Here is a 20792-nt window from a genome sequence, read left to right on the forward strand (position 1 = left end):
AATTTATTCTCTTTATGCCCCATTTTCCTCATCTGAAAAATGGGTAAAAGTTACATGCTCTTCTTACCTCTTAGACTGTGAACTCTATTTGGAACAGGGACTGGATCAGATATGATTATCTGAGAAGCAGATTATTGAGAAGCAGCATGGCTCAGTGGAAAGAGCACGGGCTTTGGAGTCAGACGTCATGGGTTCAAATCCTGGCTCCACCAATTGCCAGCTGTGTGACTTTGGGCAAGTCATTTAACTTCTCTGTGCCTCAGTTACCTCATCTGTAAAATGGGGATTAAGACTGTGAGCCCCATGTGGGACAACCTGATCACCTTGTAACCTCCCCAGCACTTAGAACAGTGCCTTGCACATAGTAAGTGCTTAATAAATGCTATCATTATTATTATTATTATTATTATTTTGTATTTAACCCAGTGCTTAGCATGGTCTTTGGGACATAACAAGTGCTAAAAATACCATAATTAGCAGATTATAATCTGGCAGAAATCTTTTCTTTGCAGATGTGCATATATACATTCATTCATTCAATTGTATTTATTGAATGTTTACTGTGTGCAGAGCACTGTACTAAGTGCTTGGAAAGTACAATTCAGCAACAAAGAGAGACTGTCCTTGCCCACAAAAGGCTCACAGTCTAGAATAGGGGAGTCAGACATCAAAACAAGTAAACAGGCATCAACAGCATCAATATAAATAAATAGAATTAGAGACATACCTATATATATATATATATAGAGAGAGAGAGAGAGAGAGAGAGAGAGAGAGAGAGAGAGAGAGAGAGAGAGAGAGAGAGAGCTTAGTGCAGAGCACTGTACTAAGCACTTGGGAAAGTACAATATAGCAGAGTTGGTATGTATATTCCCTGCCCACAAAGAGCTTACAGTTTAATAAATTAATTGTAGATATGTATATAAGTGTTGTGGGATTGGGAGGGGAGAGGAATAAAGAGAGCAAATCAGGGAAAGGCAGAAGGGAGTGGGAGAAGAGGAAAGGAGGGCTTAGTCAGGGAAGACCTCTTGGAGGAGATGTGCCTTCAATCAGGCTTTGAAGGGGGAAAGTCATTGTCAGATATGAAGAGGGAGGGCGTTCCAGGTCAGAAGTGGGATGTGGGTTAGAGATCAGTTGTGAGATGGATGAGATTGATGTCTGGTGAGTAAGTTGGTATTTAGAGGAGCAAAGTGTGCAGGCTGGGTTGTGGTAGGAGAGTAGTGAGGTGAGGTAGGAGAGGGCTGGGAGATTGAGGGCTTTAACGCTGATGATGAGGAGGAGTTTCTGTTTGATGCGGAGTTGGATAGGCAGCTGCAGGAGATTCTTGAGGAGTGGGAAAACACAGACTGAAAGTTTTTGTAGAAAAATAATCTGGGCAACAGAGTGAAGAAACATGGCCTGGTGGATAGAGCACTGGCCTGGGAGTCAGAAGGACCTGCTTTCTAATCCTGACTCTGCCACTTTTCTCCTGTGGGCAAAGTCACTTCACTTCTGTGTGGCTCCATTACCTTATCTTTAAAATGGGGATTAAGACTGTGAGCTCTATGTGGGACAGGGACTATGTCCAACTTGATTCGCTTGTATCTACCCTAGTGCTTAGCACAGTACCTGGCACACAGTAAGTGCTTAACAAATACCATAATTATTATTACTATTATTAAGTATGCACTGGAGTCAGGAGGCAGGGTACTGGGAAGTGTCTAAGCAGGCTGAAAAAGGGGTGCAGGGAGGGTGTAGGAAATGGAGGCAGGGAGACATATATGTCACTCATTTATTCAATCAGCGGTATTTGTTGAGTGCTTACTGTGTACAGAGTACTGTACTAAGTGCTTGGGAGAGTATAGTACAACAGAGTGGATAGTGTTTCCCCACTCCCCAGAAACCTCCATTGGTTGCCCATCCACCACCACATCAAACAGAAACTCCTTATCATCAGCTTTAAAGCAGCCAATCACCTTGCCCCCTCCTACCTCACCTCGCTAATCTCCTACTATAATGTGTCCTGCACACTTAGCCCCTTTAATGCCAACCTACTCACTGTACTCCCATCTCATCTATCACCCTGCCAATCCCTTGCCCACTTCCTGCCTCTGGCCTGAAACACTCTCCCCCTTCATATCCTCCAGACAGTATCTCTCCTCCACTTCAAAGCCTTATTGAAGGCACATCTCCTCCCTGACTAAGTTTTCCTTTCCTCTTCTCCCACTCCCTTCTGCATCATCCTGACTTGTTCCTTTTATTCATTCCTCCCTTCAAGCCCCCAGCACATAAGTACATAGCTGTAATTTACTTATTTATATCAATGTCTTTCTCCCCCTTTAGACTGTGAGCTTGTCATGAGCAGGAAATGTGTCTGGTTATTGTTATATTAAACTCCCCCAAGTGCTTAGTACAGTGCTGTACACAAAGTAAGCACTCAATAAATACGATTGAATGAATGAATGAAGATGTTCTCTGCCCACAAGGAGCTCACAGTCTAGAGGGGAAGAAAGACATTAATATACAACATTCTGCACAGAATAGATGTGCGGAGAGGACTGTAGTAAGTTCTGTGGAAGAATATGGTGGAGGAAAAAAATGATCAATGATGCCTACTGATATTGAGGCCAAGGAAACCATGGAAATGGATATCTGGAAACCATGTAAACAATAATAATACTAATGATAACAACAACAATAGCATTTGTTAAGCACTTAATAATAATAATAGTAATGTTGGCATTTATTAAGCATTTACTATGTGCAAAGCATTGTTCTAAGCGCTGGGGTAGATATAAGGTAATCAGGTTGTCCCACATGGGGCTGACAGTCTTCATCCCCACTTTACAGATGAGGTAACTGAGGCACAGAGAAGTTAAGTGACTTGCCCAAGGTCACACAGCTGACAAGTGGCAGAGCCAGGCTTAGAACCCGTGTTCTCTGACTCCTAAGACTGGGCTCTTTCCACTAAGCCATGCTGTTTAGGCACTGTACTAAGCACTGGAGTAGATACAGATGAACCTGTTGTTGGGTAGGGACTGTCTCTATATGTTGCCGACTTGTACTTCCCAAGCACTTAGTACAGTGCTCTGCACACAGTAAGCGCTCAATAAATACGATTGAATGAATGAATGAATAACCAGGTTGAACACAGTCTCTGTCCCACATAGGGGTCGCAGTCTTAATCCTCATTTTACAGATGAGGTAACGGAGGCCCAGAGAAGTGAAGTGACTTGTCTAAGGTCACACTGCAGACAAGTGGAAGAGCCAGGATTCGAACCCAGATCCTCTGACTCCCAGGACCCTGGAAATTGGGGAAGCACATGGTGACCATGGCCATTGAAACTTTTGGCACTTTTGGAATCGTATATCTAGGTCTCTGCAATGTCAAGGGCAGGAGAATAATTATAATAATAATAATTTTGGTACTTGCTAAGTGCTTACTATGTGCCAAGTATATACAACGTAATCAGGTTGTCCCACATGGGGCTCACAGTCTTAATCTCCATTTTACAGATGAGGTAACTGATGCAGAGAAATGTTCAATGGCTTGCCCAAGATCACATAGCAGACAAGTGGTGGAGCTGGGATTAGAACCCTCGTTTTCTGACTCCCAAGCCCATGCTCTCTCCACTAAGCCACATGTCTTCTTATTTGTTAAGCGCTTACTTTATGCCATGCACTGTTCTAAGCACTGGGTTGGATACAATGCAAATCAGGTTGGACACAGCTCATGTCCCACAGGGGGCTCACATTCTCAATCCCCATTTTACAGATGAGGTAACTGGGGCACAGAAAAGTGAAGTGACATGCCCAACATCACACAGCAGACAAGTGGCAGAGCCAGGATTAGAACCCATGACCTTCTGACTCCCAGGCCCGTACTCTGTCTACGATGCCATGCTGTTCAGGGTTGGAGTCAGGAAATCACTTGAAGCTGTGAGGGCTCCTTCTTCTCATTCTTCCCTGGAAGGGGTCACTTGTCTTTTTCTTCTCTTAAACTGGGACCAACAGCCATCATGTTAACTTTTGAATAAATGAGTAGTTCTTGGCATCGAGCATGTTCATGGTCTCCCATGACATTTGAAAAGCGATCTCTAGAGGTATCAGTCTGTGACCTATCTATGGACATGGCAGGCTCGGTTTTCATGTTGAGGGAAAGTTTTCAATTACATGTACAAATCAGTGCTTCTAAAATAAAGTCAATGTAGATTACAATGCTTGGGCTCTAATAGATGTGGTTTACTTTTTTTGATAATTGGTGTGACTCTAGAGATAAGTGAAGCTTCGAAAGACCAAATTGCTTTTCATTATTTGAAATGGTTAAAATAATGCCTTAAAGGTATTTCTTATGAAGGGGTCAGTTAAAAGTAATAAAATATAAACCAAAATGGAGAACTTTTCAAACCTTTATGGAGAGAATAAGTAAGGGATGCATGCATTTGAAATTATTTTTCTAAAATTATAATTGAATTATTATACAACATCAGTGCAAGAAGCAGCGTGGACTAGTGGAAAAGAGCTAAGACCTGGGATTCAGAAGATTTGGGTTCCATTCTCTGCTCCACCACTTGTCTGCTGTGTGACCTTGGGCAAGTCCCTTCACTTTTCTGGGCCTCAATTACCTCATCTCTAAAATGGGGATTAAGGCTAGGAGCCCAGTGTCGGACAGGGACTGTGTACAATCCAATTATCTTTTAGCTACCTCAGTGCTTCATACAGTGCCTGGCTCATAGTAAGCGCTTACCAAATACCATTAAAAAGAACCAACAAAAACATTTTCAAAGCCGTGACAATTTTGGTCATCTTCTATTTATTGAGGTACTTAACTAAAAGGAGCAGTGTACAGACTTGCGATTCTCAGGAGCCTTTAACTTAGCTAAATAGTCAACGATGGAATAAATGAATAGCTACACAGAAACCTGGTTGATGAGGTACATTTAGCTAAATGATTAGCATTAATAAAGGGTAGGGAAATGAATGAATCTACCCCCTAGGGATGTTCCACATTAATATTAGGTTAAAGGCCTAAAACCTTGCTAGTAAAAAGAAGTGAACTATCAGGTGGCTGGGAGAGAGGGAGGCTTGCTCTGAATCAGGCCCCCTTCCTGTCAGACTCCCAGATGATGCCCGTGCCACCTAGATCAGATGATGATCAAATTAGGCAGTCCGTATATTACCAAATTGTAGGCCGACGAAGGCAATTTAAATTCGGAGACTAGGATTCTGGATGTGGAAGGACGGCTTGTTTTTCTTTCTTTGGCCGTTTTGAGAGAGTCTTCTACAAGGAAAGAATGACAAAGTAAGATGTGGGTCTTTATCAATCAATTGTATTTATTGAGCGCTTACTGTGTGCAGAGCACTGTTCTAAGTGCTTGGAAAGTACAAGTTGGCAACATAAAGAGATGGTCCCTACCCAACAGTGGGCTCACAGTTTAGAAGGGGGAGACAGAGAACAAAACAAAACATATTAACAAAATAAAATAAATAGAATAGATATGTACAAGTAAAATAAATAAATAGAGTAATAAATACGTACAAACATATATACATATATACAGGTGCTGTCGGGAAGGGAAGGAGGTAAGGCGGGGGGATGGAGATGGTGGGGGGGAGAGTCTTTATGCCTTCACAGCTCTCCAGATTCTTTGAAATTTATTCAATCATTCATTCAATTGTATTTATTGAGAGCTTACTGCTTGCAGAGCACTGTACTAAGCATTTGGGAGAGGACAATAGAACAATAAACAGACACATTCCCCACACACAACGAGCTTACAGTTAACGTTCTTGGGGTAGTCTTTGAACACAGTAAGTGCTCAATAAATACGACAGAATGAATGAATGAGTGAGTGTTGGAGGGGGAAAAAGGATGGATTAATGATTCAGAGTTTCCTTATTCTGGTTGCAGGACAATTCGTGGATTGCTGTGTGGCCTTAGGTAAGTCACTTAACCTTCTCTGTGCCTCAGTTACCTCATCTGTTAAATGGGGATTAAGATTGTGAGCCCCACGTGGGACAACCTTATCACCGTGTATCCTCCCCAGCACTTAGAACAGTGCTTTGCACATAGTAAGCGCTCAACAAATGCCACTATTATTATTATTATTATTAACCTCTCTGAATCTTAGTTTCTTTGTCTATGAAGTAAGGATAATTATGCCTGTCTTCCCCTACCTCTCAGTGTGTTTTGAGGACAAAAGAGTGACAAGGTCATGCAAAATTGCTTTGTGAATACAGGTTAAGTAACATAAGGTGATTTTTATCTAACAGTGCTGATTGTCTGTCAGCAGTTGATGGATTGTCAAGCATTTGTTGAGTCTTTCTTGATGCATAAAAGAACAATATCAGCAAACAGAGACTACCATGGAGATGATGTTGAATAGGCATCATAAAAATATAAGCTAAAATAAACACCCAGTATTTGAAATTTAAACCCAATACTTTTTCAAATTGAAAAATAAAAACCTGATAATCATGCCCTAAATTAGATATATATGAGCATAAAAATGATATATGCCTATGGGTTTTATTTTTTATACTCATTTATTTTTACAGCTCTCTAACCTATATTTTAGTTTCAGGCTAGGATTCTCCTCAGTGGCATCCCAGTTAACCGATAGCCATGATTAATTTTATATTCATTCAGTCATATTTATTGAGCGCTTACTGTGTGCACAGCACTGTACTAAGTGCTTGGAAAGTACAATTCGACTCGTGCAATCTTATATCTGAGTTTATTTAGTTGAATCAATCAATAAATCAATCATATTCATTGAGCCCTTACTGTGTGCTGAGCACTGTACTAAGCGCTGAGGAGAGTACAGTATAACAGAGCTGGTAGTCATGTTCCCTGCCCACAACAAGCTTACAGTCTAGGAGAGACAGACATTAATATAAATGAATGAATTATGGACATGTATATAAGTGCTGAGGAGATGGAGGGGTGAATAAAAGGGTGCAAATCTAAGTGCAGGGGTGATGTGGAAGAGAGTGGGGGAACAGGAATGAAGGCTCAGTTGGGGAAGGCCTCTAGGTGGAAATGTGCTTTTCATATGGCTTTGAAAGCAGGGAGAGTGACTGTCGGCTGGATATGAAGAGAATATGGAGGGCGTTCCGGGACAGAGGCTGAACATGGGTGAGGGGTCACTGACGAGATAGATGAGATCGAGGTAAAGTGAGTAGGTTTAGATTAGAGAAGCAAAATGTGTGGTTTGGGTTGTAATAGAAAGTCAGGGAGGGTATGGTAACGGGGCAAGTTGATCTTGTGCTTTAAAGCCGATGGTATGGAGTTCCTCTTTGATGAGGAGGTGGATGGGCAATCACTGGAAGTTCTTGGGGAGTGGGGAAACATGGACTGAATGGTTTTGTAGAAAAATGACTTGGGCAGCAGAATGTAGTTTTGCTTTGAGTGGGGAGAGATGGGAAGCAGGGAAGTCAGCAAGGAAGCTGATGCAGTAATCAAGGAGGCATAGGATAAGTGTTTGGATTAACGTGGTAGAAGTTTGGATCCAAGTAGTCTATGAAAAGGCTTAGGATTATAAGGAAGAAGGGAAAGAACATGTAATATTCTATTTTAAAGGAATCATTTCAGCATCTGCTTCTTTATTTTACTTCATAGCTTCAATTAATAATAATCTAGCCCCTAGTGAATCCAGGAAGGCCAAACCATAGCATTTGACATGATGAATGTATCTATATGGTACTTCTTAAGCACTTATTATGTGCCAAGCATTGTTCTAAGCACTGGGGGTAGGTACAAGTTAATCAGATTGGACACAGTCTCTGTTCCACATGGGGCTCACACTTTTAATCCCCATTTTACAGATGAGGTAACTGAGGCCCAGAGAAGTTAAATGACTTGCCCAAGGTCACACAGCAGACATGTGGTAGAGACAGGATTAGAGCCCAGGTCCTTCTGACTTCCAGGCCTGGGCTCTATCCACTGGTTTAAGTGGAAAAAGCACGGGGCCACGAATCAGGAGACATAGGTTCTAATGCCGGTTCTGCTCCCAGCCTGCTGTGTGATCTTGGGCAAGTCTCTTAACTTCTCTGTGTCTCAGTTTCCTCATCTGTAAAATGGGACTAATAATCCCTGTGTTCTCTTTCGACTCAAGTGGTTGCCCATCAACCTCCGTAGCAAGCAAAAACTCCTCACTGTTGGCTTCAATCAATCAATCAATCAATCGTATTTATTGAGCGCTTACTATGTGCAGAGCACTGTACTAAGCGTTTGGGAAGTACAAATTGGCAACACATAGAGACAGTCCCTACCCAACAGTGGGCTCACAGTCTAAAAGGGGGAGACAGAGAACAGAACCAAACATACCAACAAAATAAAATAAATAGGATAGAAATGTACAAGTAAAATAAATAAATAAATAAATAAATAGAGTAATAAATATGTACAACCATATATACATATATACAGGTGCTGTGGGAAGGGAAGGAGGTAAGACGGGGGGATGGAGAGGGGGACGAGGGGGAGAGGAAAGAAGGGGCTCAGTCTGGGAAGGCCTCCTGGAGGAGGTGAGCTCTCAGCAGGGCCTTGAAGGGAGGAAGAGAGCTAGCTTGGCGGATGGGCAGAGGGAGGGCATTCCAGGCCCGGGGGATGATGTGGGCTGGGGGTTGATGGCGGGACAGGCGAGAACGAGGTACAGTGAGGAGATTAGCGGTGGAGGAGCGGAGGGTGCGGGCTGGGCAGTAGAAGGAGAGAAGGGAGGTGAAGTAGGAGGGGGCGAGGTGATGGAGAGCCTTGAAGCCCAGGGTGAGGAGTTTCTGCCTGATGCGCAGATTGATCGGTAGCCATTGGAGGTTTTTGAGGAGGGGAGTAATATGCCCAGAGCGTTTCTGGACAAAGATAATCCGGGCAGCAGCATGAAGTATGGATTGAAGTGGAGAGAGACACGAGGATGGGAGATCAGAGAGAAGGCTGGTGCAGTAGTCCAGACGGGATAGGATGAGAGCTTGAATGAGCAGGGTAGCGGTTTGGATGGAGAGGAAAGGGCGGATCTTGGCAATGTTGCGGAGCTGAGACCGGCAGGTTTTGGTCACGGCTTGGATGTGAGGGGTGAATGAGAGAGCGGATTCGAGGATGACACCAAGGTTGCGGGCTTGTGAGACGGGAAGGATGGTAGTGCCGTCAACAGAGATGGGAAAGTCAGGGAGAGGACAAGGTTTGGGAGGGAAGACAAGGAGCTCAGTCTTCGACATGTTGAGCTTTAGGTGGCGGGCAGACATCCAGATGGAGATGTCCTGAAGGCAGGAGGAGATGTGAGCCTGGAGGGAGGGGGAGAGAGCAGGGGCAGAGATGTAGATCTGGGTGTCATCAGCGTAGAGATGATAGTTGAAGCCGTGGGAGCGAATGAGGTCACCATGGGAGTGAGTGTAGACTGAGAACAGAAGGGGACCAAGCACTGAACCTTGGGGAACCCCCACAGTAAGAGGATGGGAGGGGGAGGAGGAGCCTGCAAAAGAGACTGAGAAAGAACGACCGGAGAGATAAGAGGAGAACCAGAAGAGGACGGAGTCTGTGAAGCCAAGGTCAGATAGCGTGTTGAGGAGAAGGGGGTGGTCCACAGTGTCAAAGGCAGCTGAGAGGTCGAGGAGGATTAGGACAGAGTATGATTTGGATTTGGATTTGGCAAGCAGGAGGTCATTGGTGACCTTTGAGAGGGCAATTTCCGTGGAATGAAGGGGACGGAAGCCAGACTGGAGGGGGTCGAGGAGAGAGTTGTTGTTGAGGAATTCTAGGCAGCGCGTGTAGACAACTCGTTCAAGGAGTTTGGAAAGGAATGGTAGGAGGGATATGGGACGATAACTAGAAGGTGAGGTGGGGTCAAGAGAGGGTTTTTTTTAGGATGGGAGAGACATGGGCATGTTTGAAGGCAGAGGGGAAGGAACCGGTGGAGAGTGAGTGGTTGAAGATGGAAGTTAGGGAGGGGAGAAGGGATGGAGTGAGAGATTTCATAAGATGAGAGGGAATGGGGTCAGAAGCACAGGTGGCCGGAGTAGCACTTGAGAGGAGGGAGGAGAGTTCCTCTGAGGATACCGCTGGGAAGGATGGGAGAGTAGCAGAGAGTGTTGAGAGCCGGGGGGTTGGAGAAAGGGGGGAAGAGACTTTGGGGAGGTCGGACCTGATGGATTTAATTTTGTTAATGAAGTAGGAGGCCAGATCGTTGGGGGTGAGGGAAGGAGGAGGGGGAGGAACCGGGGGCCTGAGAAGGGAGTTGAATGTACGGAAGAGCTGGCGGGGGTGATGGGCATGGGTGTCAATAAGGGAGGAGAAATAGTTTTGTCTGGCAGAAGAGAGGGCTGAGTTAAGGCAGGAAAGGATAAACTTGACGTGAACGAGGTTGGCATGGTGTTTAGACTTTCGCCAGCAGCGTTCGGCAGCTCGAGCATAAGAGCGAAGGAGGCGGACAGTGGCAGTGATCCAGGGCTGTGGGTTAGTGGTGCGAGAGCGGCGAAGGGAGAGGGGAGCGAGCGAGTCTAGCTGAGTAGAAAGGGTAGAGTTGAGAGCAGTAATCTGATCATCAAGACTGGGTAGAGAGGAGAGGGCGGCGAGGTGGGGTGTGAGGCGCTCTGAAAGATGGGTGGGGTCCAGAGAGCGGAGATCTCTGTGAGGGAGTAATACGGATTTACAGGGGAAAGGAGTGTGAGTGAGGAGGCAGGTGAGAAGATTATGATCAGAGAGAGGGATTACAGAGTTGGTGAGGGTGGACACAGTGCAGCGGTAGGAGATGATGAGGTCGAGGGTATGACCAAGTTGGTGAGTGGGTGAGGTGGGGTGGAGGAAGAGGTTGGCAGCGTCAAGGAGAGATAGAAGGCGGGCGGCAGAGGAGTCGTTAGGGATATCCATGTGGATATTGAAGTCTCCGAGGATCAGAGTGGGCATGGAGAAGGAGAGAAGGAAGGTGAGGAAGGGGTCAAAGTCGTTAAAGAAGTTGGAAGTGGGGCCCGGAGGGCGGTAGATGATGGCTACAAGAATCTGGAGGGGGTGGTAGAGGCGAATAATGTGGGCTTCAAAGGAAGGGAAGGAAAGGGAAGGGGGAGGAGGGATAGTGCGAAAGCGACATTGGGGGGCGAGAAGGAAACCGACACCTCAGAGCTCTCCATCACCTTGCCCCTTCTTACCTTACCTCCCCTCTCTCCTTCTCCAACCCAGCCTGCACACTCCGCTCCTCTGGTGCCACTAACCTTCTCACTGGGCCTTGTTCTCACCTGTCCCCTGGCCCATGTCCTACCTCTGGCCTGGAATGCACACAGTGCTTTGCACACAATGAGCACTCAATAAATAGGATTGAATGAAAGACTATAAGATCCTTGTGGGCAGGTAATGTGTCTACCAACTCTGTTGTACTGTACTCTTCCAGGTGCTTAGTGCAGTGCTCTGAACACAGTAAGTGCTCGATAAATACCATTGAATGGTTGACTGATTCCCTACCTCACAGACTTGCGAGGACAAAACAGAGATAAGTAATGAAACCTGCGGGAATAAGAGTGCTTTTATCAACTAAAGGTATATCTTACTAAAACTGTTTCAGGTTGGACAAACCAGAAGGAAAAGTATCATTTTCAAAAGGATTACTGCATCAGCTTCCTTTATGACTCCCAACCTCTTGTTTCTCCCCACTTCAGTCCATACTTCACTCGGCTGCCCAGATTATCTTTCTACAGAAATGCTGGGCATGTCACTCCCCTTCTCAAAAATCTCCGGTAGTTGCCTATCAACCTCTGCATCAAGCAAAAACTCCTCACTATTGGTTTCAAAGCTCTCTTTCACCTTGCTCCCTCCTACCTCACCTCCCTTCTCTCCTTATCCATCCCAGCCCGCACACTCCACTCCTCTGGTGCCGCTCACCTCCTCACTGGGCCTCGTTCTCACCTGTCCTGCTATCAACTCGGCCCATGTCCTACCTCTGGCCTGGCCCCTCCTAAAATCTGCCAAATAATCACACTTCTCCCTTCAAAGCCCCACTGAATACTCACCTCCTCCAAGAGGCCTTCCTAGACTAAGCCCCCCTTATTCTCAGCTCTCCCCACTAATCACCTCGACTCACTCCCTTTGCTCTACCCTCCCTCCCCACCCCAAAGCACTTTGTACATATCTATAATTCTATTTATTTACATTAATGCCTGCTTACTTGTTTTGGTGTGTGTATACCTAAAATTCTATCTATTTATATTGGTGCTATTGATGCCTGTTTACTTGTTTTGATGTCTATCTCCCCCCTTCTAGACTGTAAGCACATTGTGGGCAGGGATTGTCTCTATTGCTGAATTGTACTGTCCAAGTGCTTAGAACAGTGCTCTGCACACATTAAGTGCTCAATAAATATGACTGAATGAATGAAAGAATGAAAAGGCTTATTATAAAGTATAGAAAATAGTAATTTTAAAAATTACCTTCAATAACCATCTCTTCCACTCCTTGCCTGTGAAATAAATGCACCGTCTTCCCACTTGTTTTTCCAGTTCTTAACAGATCTGTAAAAGAAGCACTGGAAAACATAAGAATGAATGGATCTGGAAGGTTTTGTGAGGCAAATACAATTATAACATGCTTCCATTTGGATTTGGGCCTCTGCTCAAGTGGGCGGCTCTTAATTCTGGCTCCAAAAAACCCCTCCACTCACCCTCTACTTCCCCCTCAGCTCACACACTTCACTCCCCCCAGGTTCTCACCTCCCTCACCTTCAGCTTTCCGCTCATGCTCTTCTCCCAACCTGGAATTCCCTTTTCCCGGCTCAAATTTGACTGACCACAGCTCTGCCCATCTCTAAAGCCCTCCTAAAATTCCACTTTCTCCAGGGAACCTTCTTTGATTAACTCACAACACCAACTGGCAACTGACCATGAAGTACTGTCCTTTAATTCTATCCTCTAGCACTTGTGAAGATTTATATATTTTTATTTACGTACATATTCACCTGTGCATACAGTTATTCTTTCAGCTGTTTTGCTCAGATGTAGTTCTCCTGCTTCCTGCCTTAAACTTGTTTGCCTTCTGACTTTTGCCATTGACAAATCACTTTCCCATTAGATTGTAAACTCCCTGAAGGCTGCAAACCCCTGTCTTCCTACTGTTGTTCTCTTTCAAGGGCTTAGTACAGTCCCTAGCATTCAGGCAGTGTTGAGTAAGTGCCACTGATGGACTGATAGGTGAGAAATACATACTTTCACACAGGAGTTGCAGTCTTCTGGCATTGTGTTGCAGAGTTGTGTGCCACTGGTTGATCATAACGCTGTGCACCCCACAAAGGCTCAATAGGACTGCTGTTTCTATCGGTCTCTCTATCAAAAGCTGTTGATTGCTGAAAGAATAACGATGACTTCCAATTTTAGGATTATATCCAATGAGGCATGCTGAGATCAATTACGTAGTGAAGAGGGAGGTTGCGGGACAAATGGCAAAATGGTTTGAGCCAGCAGAATCCATCCTTACCAAACACACCTCCATATCGAACTATTTTTCACCTGACCTCAAGTTTCACCTGAATTCGAGCAATTCTAATTGTCCAGTACACAACCCTAATGAACCGCTTGGGTTGGGTGGGTGACTGAGTTTATTGAACAGAACATAAGAGCCGACTTCTGTCGGCTCTTATCAGTCAGTCAGTAGTATTTATTGAGTGCTTCCTGTATGTGAAGCACTGTACTAAGCGTTTGGGAGAGTACAATGCAACAATCAACAGACACATTCCCACAATGAACTCAGAGTCTAGAATTAGCCTTTGAGGTCCAGGGTTGTATCCTCTCCCATTGTTTAGTACAGTGCTCTAGACTGTAAGCTCACTATGGGCAGGGAGTGTATCTGTTTATTGATGTATTGTCCTCTCCCAAGTGCTTAGTACAATGCTCTACACAAAGGAAGCTCTCAGTAAATATGATTGAATGAATTCTCTGGACACAGCAAATGCTTAAATAATACTATTACTATTATGACTGCCTCTCTCAGGAAGTGAGGGATGAAGTTTCCTGCCATTATGGACTTAATCTAGGCACCGAGTGCAATGACAGTAAAATGTGGTTGGGTGGCCAAGTGGTTAAAGAAATGGATTTGAAATCCATCGGGGTTTCCCTGTGCAGGATTGAATCTTGCTAACTACGACTCTTTTCTTCCTCTTAAGTACTTTGATACTCACCCCTCCCCTAGCCCAGCAGAATTTACATGCCTATCCATATGTAAAGTCTGTCTCTCCTCTAGACTGTCAGCTCCTTGAGGTCAGGGTATGCATCTTACAATTTTGTTGTATTGGACTCTCCCAAGCACTTAGTGTAGTGATTGCCATTGATTGATTGATTGATTAAAAGTAAGTGGGGAGGTTAGATGATGAACTCTGGTGCCTTCAGGAATATTTAACATCATCAGCAATGGTATTTATTGAGCATTTACTGTGTGCAGAGCACTGTACTCAGTGATTGGGAGGGTAGAGTACGAGTTGGTAGACATGTTCCCTGCTCACAGGAAGCTTACAGTAGTGAGGACTACTGCACACATAATAATAATAATAGTGATAATAGTAACAATGGTATTTGTTAAGCACTTACTAAGTGCCAACCACTGTTCTAAGCAGTGGGGTAGATACAAGGTAATCAGGTTGGACACAGTCCCTGTCCCTTGTGGGGCTCACAGTCTTAATCCCCATTTTCCAGGTGAGGTAACTGAGGCCCAGAGAAGTAATGAAGTGTCTTGCCTAAAGTCACCCAGCAGATGTGGCGGAGCTGGGATTAGAACCCACATCCTCTGACTCCCAAGCATGTCTCTTGCCACTAGGCCATGCTCCACATCTCCACAACGGTATGGTGGAGGAGAGTTCACAGATTAACCCAAAGGAAATCAAGGACTACATGAATGATTCAGTGGAGAGATTGAACAACTCACACTCTTTCACAGACTGGAAGTCCCAGCATGGGGAACATGCGGCATCAGACCAGGCTCTAACTTTGTGCTAACCCTATCCCCTCCCTCCATGGTGAGAAGTCACAGTGGAAAGAGAATGGGCCTGGGAGACAGAAGGACCTGGGTTCCAATCCCAGCTCCTCCACCTGTCCACTGTGTGACCTTGAGTGAGTCGCATAACTTCTCTGTGCCTGTTTCCTCATCTGTAAAATGGGGATAAAATACCTGTTCTGTCACCTAGACTGTAGGTTAGTTATGGGCAAGAAACTTGTCTTCTAATTCTGTTGTACTTTACTCTTCCAAGCATGTAGTACAGTGCTCTGACAGACAATTGCTCTTCCCCCCTTCAAAGCCTGATTGAAAGCATCTCTTCTCCAAGAGGTCTTCCCTGACTAAGCCCTCCTTTCCTCTTCTCTCACTCCCTTCTTTATCACCCTAACTTGCCCCCTTTTTTCCTTCCTGCTTCCAGCCCCACAGCACTTAGGTACATATCTGTAATTCACTTATTTCTATGAATGTCTGTCTCCCCGTTTAGCCTGTAAGCTCACTGTGGGCAGGGAATGTTTCTGCTATATTGTAATATTGTACTCTCCCAAATACTTAGTACAGTGCTTTGCACACAGTAAGCCCTCAATAAAAGTGATTGACTGCTCTACACATAGTAAGAGCTCAATAAATACCACTGATGGATTGATTGCTCTCCTTAGACTCTGAGGGAAGGTGTCTGTTATATTGTTAGATTGGATGCTCCCAAGCAGTTAGTACAGTGCTCTGCACCCAGTAAGCACTCAATTGACTGACTAGCTGACTGAGAATGACTGCAGCCCATGGGCATAGTGACTTTTCGGGTTTCCAAAGGGGCCAGCATTACTGGGGGTCTTGTCTTTCACTGTCGAGTCATGTTCTAACCATAGCCACTCCAAGGTCACATCTCTCCCAGAATCCCCCACCTCCACCTGCCATCATTCTGATAGTGGATCCAGAGAGTTTTCTTGGTCAAAATCAGGAAGTGGTTTACCACTGCCGCCTTCTATGCAGTCAACTTGAGTCTCCACCCTCGACTCTCTCCCGTGCTGCTGCTGTCCAGCACGGGTGAGTTTTGACTTGTAGCAGATTGCCTGCCAATCGCTAGCCACTGGCCAAGCTAGGAATGGAATGGGTAGGCCTCTGCTTGACTCTCCCTCCCATAGCTGAGCCTGGTAGAGGACTGGAAACTCTCCAGGTGCAACTCCGAGAGGGGATTACTGGGGGCTGAGGAGAAAGAGACCAGTGAAAGGAAAGAGGGTAGTGCAAAGAGGGAGAATGAAGGAAAATTGACAAAGTGGAATTGTGGTCATGGACTGCTGCCCTTCTTCTCCACAGATAAATAAAAGTGGACATTCAGAACTTGTCGTACTGCTGTTGGACTTTTCCAAGCACTTAGTTCTGTGTGTGGCCTCCAGATGGGCTCAATAAATTAATTGTGGCATTTGTTAAGCACCTACTGTGTGCCCACATCATCCCCCGGGCCTGGAATGCCCTCCCTCTGCCCATCCGCCAAGCTAGCTCTCTTCCTCCCTTCAAGGCCCTACTGAGAGCTCACCTCCTCCAGGAGGCCTTCCCAGACTGAGCCCCTTCCTTCCTCTCCCCCTCGCCCCCCTCTCCATCCCCCCCATCTTACCTCCTTCCCTTCCCCACTGCACCTGTATATATGTTTGTACATATTTGTTACTCTATTTATTTATTTATTTTACTTGTACATATCTATTCTATTTATTTTATTTTGTTAGTATGTTTGGTTTTGTTCTCTGTCTCCCTCTTTTAGACTGTGAGCCCACTGTTGGGTAGGGACTGTCTCTATATGTTGCCAACTTGTACTTCCCAAGCGCTTAGTACAGTGCTCTGCACACAGTAAGCACTCAATAAATATGATTGATGATGATGATGATGATGATGCCAGGCACTGTACTAAGCACTGGGGTGGATACAAGCAAATCGGGTTGGACACAATCCCTGTCCCACATGGGGCTCAAAGTCTCAATCCCCATTTTAAAGATGAGGTCACAGGCACAGAGAAGCTAAGTTACTTGCCCAAGATCATACAGCAAGCAATAGGTAGTGCCAGGATTAGAACCTAGGTCCTTCTGACTCTCAGGCACGGGCCTGAGAGTCAGAAGGACCTAAGCCATACAGCTTCCTACTATGTGATGCTGCTTCTTGTTACCCTGTGTTACCCTAGTCTCAAAATCTGCCTAAATGCTGACAAAAGGGACTAAATGCCATTATGCTAACTGTCCAAGCCTCAAAATCTCCAGGGCAGAGGACACTTCTCCTCAGTAATTGATTCCGGGGATCCTTAGCTCTTTCTTCTTCTTTCTTTTTCTTTTAGTGGTATTTGTTAAGCGCCAACTATGTGTCAAGCCTCGTTCTACACAGCATGGCCCAGTGGCAAGAGCATGGGCTTGGGAGTCAGAGGACATGGGTTCTAATCTTGCTCTGCTACTTGTCTGCTGTGTGATGTGGGGCAAGTCACTTAACTTCTCTGTGCCTCAATTACCTCATCTGTGAAATGGGGATTAAGATTGTGAGCCCCACGTGGGACAACCTGATTATCTTGTATCTACCTCAGCGTTTAGAACAGTCCTTGGCTCATAGTAAACTCTTAAGAAATACATGATTATCATTATTATTAATTATTATTCTAAGCGCTGGGTTAGGTACAAGTTAATTAGGTTGGGCACAGGTCCTGACCTGCAGGGGTCTCAAAGTCTAAGGAGGAGGGAGAACAGAAACTGAATCCCCATTTTACAGTTGAGTAAACAGGCACAGAGAGGTGAAGTAACTTGACCAAGGTCACACAGCAAGGAGTTGGCAGAGCCAGGATTAGAACCCAGGTTTTCTAACTCCCAGACCCGTGTTCTTTCCACTAGGGCACATTGCCTCTTCTCTTTTAGTCAGAAAATTTCTAATAGGCAGAGGAGCTTGATTGTTCTGCTGCAGGGGAATGTTGGAAATTTGGGTTTGCTTAGACGGGGCTGGCTGTTAGTAGACTCTCTTTCCTTCACCAATCAATTAATCTATCAATCAATAGCCTTCATTGAGCATTTTGTGAAGATAGGAGAGGACAGTGACAGCAAAGCCAAGGTTAGGCAGGCAACATAAAGGGACTTCAAATACCAAACCTCTTATTTTCATCAAACTTTGATCGTCGCTGTAGACTCTGTGATGACTGCACCATGTCTAACAGAATCACCAACTGACAGTCTGAAAAACAATTAAGACCCCATCCAATAACAGGCTTAGATTTAATTTGGTTAGAAAATGCTCACGGTAATTACAAAGACAGAATTACAGTGAAGACAATGCAATTTGCTAAGTGCATGGATGGTCTGGCTACATTTCATAATTGAACAAAACCATTTGTATTTTTATCATATAGTTGCATTTCCATTTTTTTTTGCAGAACAAAGGGTGAATAATAATTTATTAGTCACGTACAGAGCTGCTTCCATACAGAGAGATCTCTCAGCACTTTGCAAATCCCTTATGTAGCAATAATTTACCAAACGTTGACACCCATTTTAACTGTTCTTATACAGAAAGCTTTCCAGACAAGCTCATTAATCCAGTCTGGTCAATGCTAGTTAAAAAGCGTTCACTTTTTAATCAGCTTTTTAGAGGTGTTTTAGGTAAAAGATATCGACAATCACTTAATACTGGGAAGAGGTGGGGACAGGCTTCAGGTCTCAGTTCCAACAAACTCTGAGCATTCAGTCTCCAATTCCCTCAGGAACTGGATCATTTGAGGCCCAGATCAGAAAAGGACCCTAGCCCTAAACACAAGAGTCCAAGAAGCAGTTTAGCCAAGTGGATAGACCATGGGCTTGGGGGTCAGAAGGACTTAGGTTCTAATTCCGGCTCTGCTCCAGCTCCCTTATGACCCTGGACAAGTCACTTGATTTTTTATTATACTCTCCCAAGTGGTTAGTACAGTGCTCTGCACATACTAAGCACTTAAGAAACACCACTGAATTGATTGATTTCTGTGCCTTAGTTTCCTCATCTATAAAATGAGTTTTAAACAGTGGCTTAGTGGAAAGAGTCCGGGCTTGGGAGTCAGAGGTCATGGGTTATGATCCCGGCTCTGTCACTTATCAGCTGTGTGACTTTGGGCAAGTCACTTAACTTCTCTTTGCCTCAGTCACCTCATCTGTAAAATGGGGATTAAGACTGTGAGCCCCAAGTGGGACAACCTGATTACCTTGTATCTAACCCAGTGCTTAGAACAGTGCTTGGCACATAGTAAGCGCTTAACAAAAACCATTATTATTAGTATTATTATTTCTTCTTTCCCCTTTGACTGAGACCCCATGTGGAACAGGGACTGTGTTTGATCTGGCTATTCTGCATCTACCCCAGTGCCTAGCACAGTGTTGGCACATAGTAAACTCTTTACAAATACCACAATCATTATTATTACAATAAAGAAGGAATTTATCCCTCTCAATCAACAGTAGGAACCCCTGACATGAAAGTTTCAGATATACTTTGGTAAGCTTTTTCTTTGTCAATTCACATACAGGAAATTCCTATTAATAATGACACTAAGTGCTTATTATGTGCCAGAGCTCCTCACTTCCCATATAAACCCTGTCCTCTCCTTTACTTTCCATTCCTTTGTAGATAGCACCACCACCCTCCCCTCCTTACAGAGCACAACGTTGGTGAGCCTGTTGTTGGGTAGGGATTGTCTCTATTGGCTGCTGAGTTGTACTTTAAAGGGGTTAATACAGTGCTCTGCACCCAGTAAGCACTCAATAAGTATGATTGAATGAATTATCCTCGACTCATCTCTCTCATTCAACCCTCATATTCACTCTGTCGCCAGATCCTGTCAGTTCCACCTTCACAACATCACTCAAATCCACCCATTCCTCTCCATCCAAACTGCTACTACATTAATCCAAGCACTTATCATACTTAACTACTGACCTCCCTTTCCAATCCATTCTTCACTCTGCTTCTCGGATTATTTTTCTAAAAAAAACGTTCAGACCATCTTTCCCACTTCTCATTCATTCATTCATATTTATTGAGCTCTTACTGTGCGCAGAGCACTGTACTAAGTGCTTGGGAAGTACAAGTTGGCAACATATAGAGACGGTCCCTACCCAACAGCAGGCTCACAGTCTAGAAGGGGGAAACAGACAACAAAACAAAGCATATTAACAAAATAAAATACATAGAATAAATATGTACAAATAAAATAAATAAATAGAGTAATAAATATGTACAAACATATATACATATATACAGGTGCTGTGGGGAGGGGAAGGAGGTACAGCGAGGGGGATGGGGAGGGGGAGGAGGGGGAGAGGAAGGAGGAGGCTCAGTCTGGGAAGGCCTCCTGGAGGAGGTGAGCTCTCAGTAGGGCTTTGAAGGGAGGAAGAGAGCTAGCTTGGTGGATGTGCAGAGGGAGGGCATTCCAGGCCAGGGGGATGACGTGGGCCAGGGGTCAACAGTGGGACAGGCGAGAATGAGGCACAGTGAGGAGATGAGCGGTAGAGAAGCGAAGGGTGCGGGCTGGTCTGTAGAAAGAGAGAAGGGAGGTGAGGTAGGAGGGGGCGAGGTGATGGAGAGCCTTGAAGCCGAGGGTGAGGAGTTTTTGCCTGATCCGTATGTTGATTAGTAGCCACTGGAGATTTTTGAGGAGGGGAGTAACATGCCCAGAGCGTTTCTGCACAAAGACAATCCGGGCAGCAGCGTGAAGTATGGATTGAAGTGGAGAAAGACAGGAGGATGGGAGATCAGAGAGGAGGCTGATGCAGTAATCCAGTCAGGATAGGATGAGCAATTGCATGAGCAGGGTAGCAGTTTGGATGGAGAGGAAAGGGCGGATCTTGGCAATGTTGCGGAGCTGAGACTGGCA

The 20792-nt window shown here is 44.9% G+C and overlaps 1 protein-coding gene and 1 non-coding gene across 2 annotated transcripts in view; both read right to left on the bottom strand.

Moving 5' to 3' along the window:
* Positions 1–4786: 4786 nt before the first annotated feature.
* The window catches only part of CFAP46 (cilia and flagella associated protein 46), a 203464-nt gene continuing 187458 nt past the window's right edge, over positions 4787–20792 (bottom strand). The window contains exons 56-59 of the mRNA XM_038743855.1: positions 18046–18127; positions 13159–13295; positions 12388–12468; positions 4787–5260 (exon numbers count right to left, since the gene is read on the bottom strand). Coding sequence (XP_038599783.1) covers positions 5124–5260; positions 12388–12468; positions 13159–13295; positions 18046–18127 — 437 coding nt within the window. The 3' untranslated portion in view covers positions 4787–5123. The remainder of the gene's footprint in view (positions 5261–12387; positions 12469–13158; positions 13296–18045; positions 18128–20792) is intronic.
* On the bottom strand, positions 15987–16124 carry LOC119926038. The gene has a single exon (XR_005449956.1). It is a non-coding gene; the product is annotated as a small nucleolar RNA SNORA7 (small nucleolar RNA).

This window comes from Tachyglossus aculeatus, chromosome 3 (genome assembly GCF_015852505.1).
Source record: "Tachyglossus aculeatus isolate mTacAcu1 chromosome 3, mTacAcu1.pri, whole genome shotgun sequence".
NCBI lineage: Eukaryota > Metazoa > Chordata > Mammalia > Monotremata > Tachyglossidae > Tachyglossus > Tachyglossus aculeatus.